Here is a 5,741-nt window from a genome sequence, read left to right on the forward strand (position 1 = left end):
CTCCCCACCATATACATTATTAACCCTTATGTTTTTTGTCATATCACTTTAAAGAGAGGCAGGTGGAGGGAAGTGAATTCTCGTCCGACATTCCTCTGGTATATGGTTTCTGGCAGTTGATTTTGATAATGGAGGTATCTCAGAGAAGTGCACACATGTTTCGAGTCTTTAATATGGGCGTTAATATGTGTTCCCAAACACCCACTTGTCTCTCTTATGTGATTTCTCATTCAGACACTAGTTTTGGTCTGTTATACTCACCGATTAGGAGGTTTCTTTATAAATGTTGGGTTATTACTACAGGGTGGTGGATCTTCTGGATCATGTTTGCAGACAAACACCAACTTCTCACTGCACCCGACTACAACCTAGGTTTGTTGTTGCTCTATGAACAAGACATAAGTTTGTTAACCTATTCATATTCATCTTGGTAACCTTTCTTGGCTCATATCATTTCCTATCTTGTGTTTCTTGGGTCTGGCACGGTGATCGTTTATTGTAGGTGCCCATATTTTTTGTTTTATTTGTCCACAATAAATCGACAACTCCTTCCTTCGAACTGGTCATTGTGTTGCCTTCTATATCCTCTCAAATCCCTGACTCTACAAGAATCTCATTCAGTTTCCCAATCCTTTTTTGCAGTGTGTGGTATCCAGGAATGTTTTCACAATGGTTTTGATAACTTCTTAGTTACACAAATCCATAGGTCAGCCTGCAATTCTCTTACTTGTTGTGTCTTTTCCACAAATTGTCAAAGTAAGGTGATTGGCCTAGGGTATATATGGTTGCTTATTCACTACTTCCTTGACGACGTCTCCATACAACTCTCTTCTCGTAGTCTTTCCAGTGCCTACACCATTTGGTTATTTCCCTTACCATACTGTTGTAATTGGAGTTGGGCAGTGCTTACATTCTTTGGGTATGTTTATTCGACTGCTTACTTTGTGTTTTTCCCAACCTTGAAAGGTCTTCTTAGGACAACTGTTCTTATGGCACCTTGGCTCAACTAACTTAATCGTAGGAGAGGTGGGACAAGTGCTTCTTCTTCACGGCGTCGACATCCTTTTGGCTGGGATTCTGTGGCATACCATTTCGATATTGTCCCTCCCGAAGTTAGAAACAAGATTCTTCAACTGGAAGCCAAGGAATTTGGTGACTAGGCTTACTATTTAGATTATGAAATTATTGGTTCCACTTTTAGATAGACTCTGAATCCGGGCAAATTCCACAAAAGGAGACTACACTTTCTTCATTTAGTGGCTCTACACCAGCAATTGGAGACTTTGCTTCACATGGTCATATGTGACAAGCAAGTTGATCATTATTAGTTATTTGCAGGACATGAGGAGATCAAAAGGATCCTCTAGGACATAAGGTACAACTTGGATGACTTAGTCTCTAGGATGAACCAGGTGGAATGCTTCGTGGTGTCTAACTCAGATTCACGCTCTGGCTCACAACCTTGCACTCCAACTGTCATCAATGCACCAACATAAGAAATACCTCAAGGCAACTCTAATGCAATCTCTCCAGTTATTGTCTTAGACTAGCAGTTTTGCACGGTACTTGGTTTCTTTTGGTCTATGTTTTGTTCATTTCTTTTATGCATTCATGGCAACTTCTATGGCGTATTAGACTATATGTGCACATGGTTTTCTTTTGTCAAGCCCAACATATCCATTGTTGGGAACTCTCAATGGGCTAATTAATTAGTATGCTATTAAGCGTGTCTTGTCTTTCTTTTGGCTAAACATAGAACAATGGGAGCAAGTTATAGTCAGTGTATTAATTTACAGGTTCCACACAGTGTGTTGAAACATGATTTCTATCAATATAACATCAATTTTCTCGTAATATAAATATTCTCATCAAACTTAAAAAAAACAGTGTTAAAACTTAATAAATAAAAAATTGTTAAAAATATAAATATTTTCACCTAACTTACAAAAACAATTTTAAAACTTAATAAATAAGAAATTGTTAAAAATATGTAATACAAAAGATAAATATAATAGAATAACTATACATTTTTATTTTTTTAACACAAATTTGCTTTACACAGTTCCATAAAATTGAACCCGAGAACCTAAAAACTAATGATATACTTTGCTTGACCCAACCGAACAAAGCGTAAAGATTAAATTAAATTCTTTGTCCAAAATTGACCACAAGAAAGGGCGATAATTTGGTCTTAAAATAGGCGATACTGGAACCGTGTTAAAAATTCTATTTGGAAAAATTAGTGAATTAAATCGCACTATAAATATATCTCACTTGGGGGTAAAATTGCCATACTTCCCTTCCTTTTCCACTTCTCAGAGGAGGCTCATGAAGACGAATTCGAGCAAAGAAGATGAACAGAACCGCCAAAAATTGCAGGCCATGGTGCGCTCCACTAGAGCTCTTCATCTATTGCTGTCATTGCAGTCTTTATCCTCAGGTATGCAGAGAATTTGCTGACCTGACAATCATTCTTTACCGTCCATTTCTTTATCCCGTTTCTTCTCATCTCAAGCAATTGCAGGAAAGAACCTAAAGTCCAAGAACAAGATTTCTGCATACGGTGACGAGTCTCAAATGTCTTCGGAGGTACAGATAATAGAATAAAGCACGGCCTGTTGTTTTAGATATAAATGAATTCCATTGATTGCGCTTACCGTTTGTGTCTGGTTCGGTTGGAGATAATCTGATGGGATTTTCGCATTGAACCACAGAAATATGAACGGCTCATAGGAGCAATAAGGATACTAGAAGACGATCTTCGAGCAGAGCGCTGCAAGCTTAGCCGTCTCAACACCTACAATGCGTGTGCCGATATCGCCCGGCTTTGTTTATTCATAGCTGGAATCTGTGGATTACTGGTTTTTCTTTCTTAATTTGGCTCTTCCCTTCATTCTGTCACAATAACAGACGTCAATTAGCCATTTTCACCCAAAATTGTGGGTATACTGTATTTTTCCCAAGAACATGAAAAATGCGCGAAGTTTCTGATTAGAAAGGTACTTTCATTGTTTGGACAGTTTACAGTGCCGGACTTCTTGGGGTTTGGTTAGTGGTGTAATACAAAATTACAACTTGTTCTTTTTAAAATGTATTAATTTATGGATTTTTACACTTAAAAATCTTGAAATTTGAGAGTTATAATTTAGATTTACAAAAATCCTTATCTACCAGAATTTATCACAAATATTATTAGAATTTTTATCATTTTTAAAGCAAACAAGATCTAGTAAAATTCTAGTTTTTCTTTTCATATGGTTTATCCATATGAAAAATCAATTGAACAATGTTATCCTTGTATGGGAAGACGTAAAATTGGCTTATTATTCCTGTTTGGATGCCCTTTTCATCAAAATAAACATCAGACAATTTTATGATTAGGTATAATAACCCTTTATTCTTTCAATGCCTAAGGCATCAACTTTTGTTGCCACCTTCATTGCCATGGTTGAGACCCTCCTTGCAAAAGCCTCATTTTGTTTATACATTAATGATAGCAAGTTATAGATGGTTTCCCTCTTAAGGTTGATTTAGGAAAGTGGCTCATTATCCCTCATATGTGATGTTGATCAATATCCTTAGGTATCTTTTATCTGCAAAGATAATTTTTAGGTTAATTAAATGCATTCCCCTATTAGAGCGTACTGTGAGGCAATTAGTAAATGCCTATTTTGTCGATGAATGTTTCTTAACTATCTTAGAGGACCAGAGCTCATGGAATAATACCATGGAGTGCATGGATACTTTTTACATGACCACTACCACTAATATCTAATGGGCCAAAATTAAATGCCACAAACAACCAACACCCTACTCCTAGTTGGTTGGCTATGCAACACTAGCCCTGTGTTCAACCAAGCTATAGTTTGAAGTTCATGGCCATCTTGGTGGCTTTCCAAAGTTCCTTGAAGGATAATCAAGCCATTGCCCTTAACCTCAATAGTATCATCTTTTCACAAGGTTGTTCTGCATGTTTATTATTCCTCGTGCTAGGTTCCCTCCAAAGTTGCAAGCAGACAAAGTTCTTTGTCGTTTATGGTTAATGTGTGACAATTTGAAAGCATTGGGATTTGATCCCGCACATGATCAACGAACCTCATTCGTTTTCAGCCCCCCCCCCCCCCCTCCCCTCTCCATTCTACCTTTACCGCCGGGGGGGTCCGAAAAGTTGTTTCATTGGCCAGGCCCCATCCCCTACGTGTCACATCCTCGTGATTTCGCACCCCCCGTCACCGAAACCATAAACCGCTCACTACCCCCTCCAAAAACCACTTTCCCTCATCCACTCTACCACGCCCCACCACTTTTCCTCCACCACTCTCTGCCCGCCACATGGCATAACCGTTGGCCTATTAAATGCCTTCACAGCCAAAACAATCTTTCTCCATTAAATGTGATTTCTCTCAAGTAACCGTTCAAAAAATTAATGTTCCCACGCCATTCTTAAGGGGACTATTCTCATCATTTAAAATCTTATGAGCCTGTCATTCTCACCCCTTTTCACTCTTGTTTTTTCTGTTATTGACAATTCTGCTCTTCGATTACTCTCAGAACTATTCCACGACAAGATCATGACAAAAACATGACAGTTCCCTATTTTTTTTATCTGATAGTTTGATTACTCAAATACTTTCCCCGGTAAGCACTTCTGTAAATCTCTCCTGTTCTCTTATTTTTATAGTCATGCCTCCAAAGACTAAGACTCAAGATAAGCCTATTAATCCTTTAATTCCTCCTTCTATAGATTTAGATCATACCCCTTTGGCCGATAGGGATTACAGGATTAACAAAGCCTAGTGTGACTATGATTTTTTGGAATTGTATTGTTGGTTAGAGGATAAACACGGACAAACCCGATGAAATTGGTTTCTGGGAGTCCAACCTCCCACATTATATTTTCCCCATGACATTCCAAGTCCCAGAATTTACCAGAAGATGTCAAGCATGCTATGTCCCTACCCAAAGAGCCATCATTGCCCCTACAGGTGACATTCTCTTCACAATTACAGCCCAATCCATTGACCAAATGATGTTGGCCCCCGCTGTGGAAAATGTTGCTCCTTTCTCCCTAGAAGCCCTCACCCAGCTTTATCAAAAGCTGGATTTTGCCACCAGAGCCACAATTTTTGAGATTTTCTTGCCAGAGAATTCCCAATTACCCAAAACGAATCCTCCATATCCTTCTTCCATCTTCCCTGATCAGGCCAAGCAAATTATATCCATGATTTCCTACATTTTAGGCTATTATTCTGATCAGTGGGTAGATGAGCCCATTTTAGGATTCCTCTCTATATTTTCCACAGACAGCAAGCCCTCCTTGGTGTTTAATTTCAGTCAATTCTTGGTTGATAGTATTCATGAGAAGTTCATAAAATTTCCTACAGAACAGGTGTTTAATTACACCTCAATTTTGGTTTATATGTTCCTCTATTATCACGCAGAAAAATTCAATTTTGCATTGCAAAAACTTGATGATGTAGGAAATCAGTAGCTAGTAATCTTTTGGACCTCATTGGTCATGAGAGAACAACATGAATTCACCTATAAGCAGTTTATTGAAGATTTTGTTCATCTAGCCATGAACATTCTGAACAATGCAGTACAACCCAAGATTAGTGAGGAAATCAAGATAATTTTGCATTTGTCAGACCAAGCAAAGATCGGGGATTGGTATTTATACCAAAATTACACATAAATCAGGGTGTATGGTTGTGAATTGGCACCCTATAAACTCCCCAAAT

At 38.2% G+C, this 5,741-nt stretch overlaps 1 protein-coding gene across 1 annotated transcript; it reads left to right on the top strand.

Annotated features, from left to right (window-relative positions):
• The first annotated feature begins 2,298 nt into the window (after positions 1–2,298).
• Positions 2,299–3,074, top strand: LOC149252645 (uncharacterized). The gene is made up of 3 exons (XM_089456695.1): positions 2,299–2,440; positions 2,525–2,589; positions 2,715–3,074. The coding sequence occupies exons 1-3, from the start codon at positions 2,329–2,331 to the stop codon at positions 2,874–2,876; spliced, it is 339 nt and encodes a 112-aa protein (XP_089312821.1). The 5' UTR covers positions 2,299–2,328; the 3' UTR covers positions 2,877–3,074.
• The last annotated feature ends 2,667 nt before the right edge of the window (positions 3,075–5,741 follow it).

The sequence above is a fragment of the Pinus tabuliformis genome, chromosome 7 (genome assembly GCF_031772625.1).
Source record: "Pinus tabuliformis cultivar Carrire ecotype Pingquan chromosome 7, CPIR1, whole genome shotgun sequence".
Taxonomy (NCBI): Eukaryota; Viridiplantae; Streptophyta; class Pinopsida; order Pinales; family Pinaceae; genus Pinus; species Pinus tabuliformis.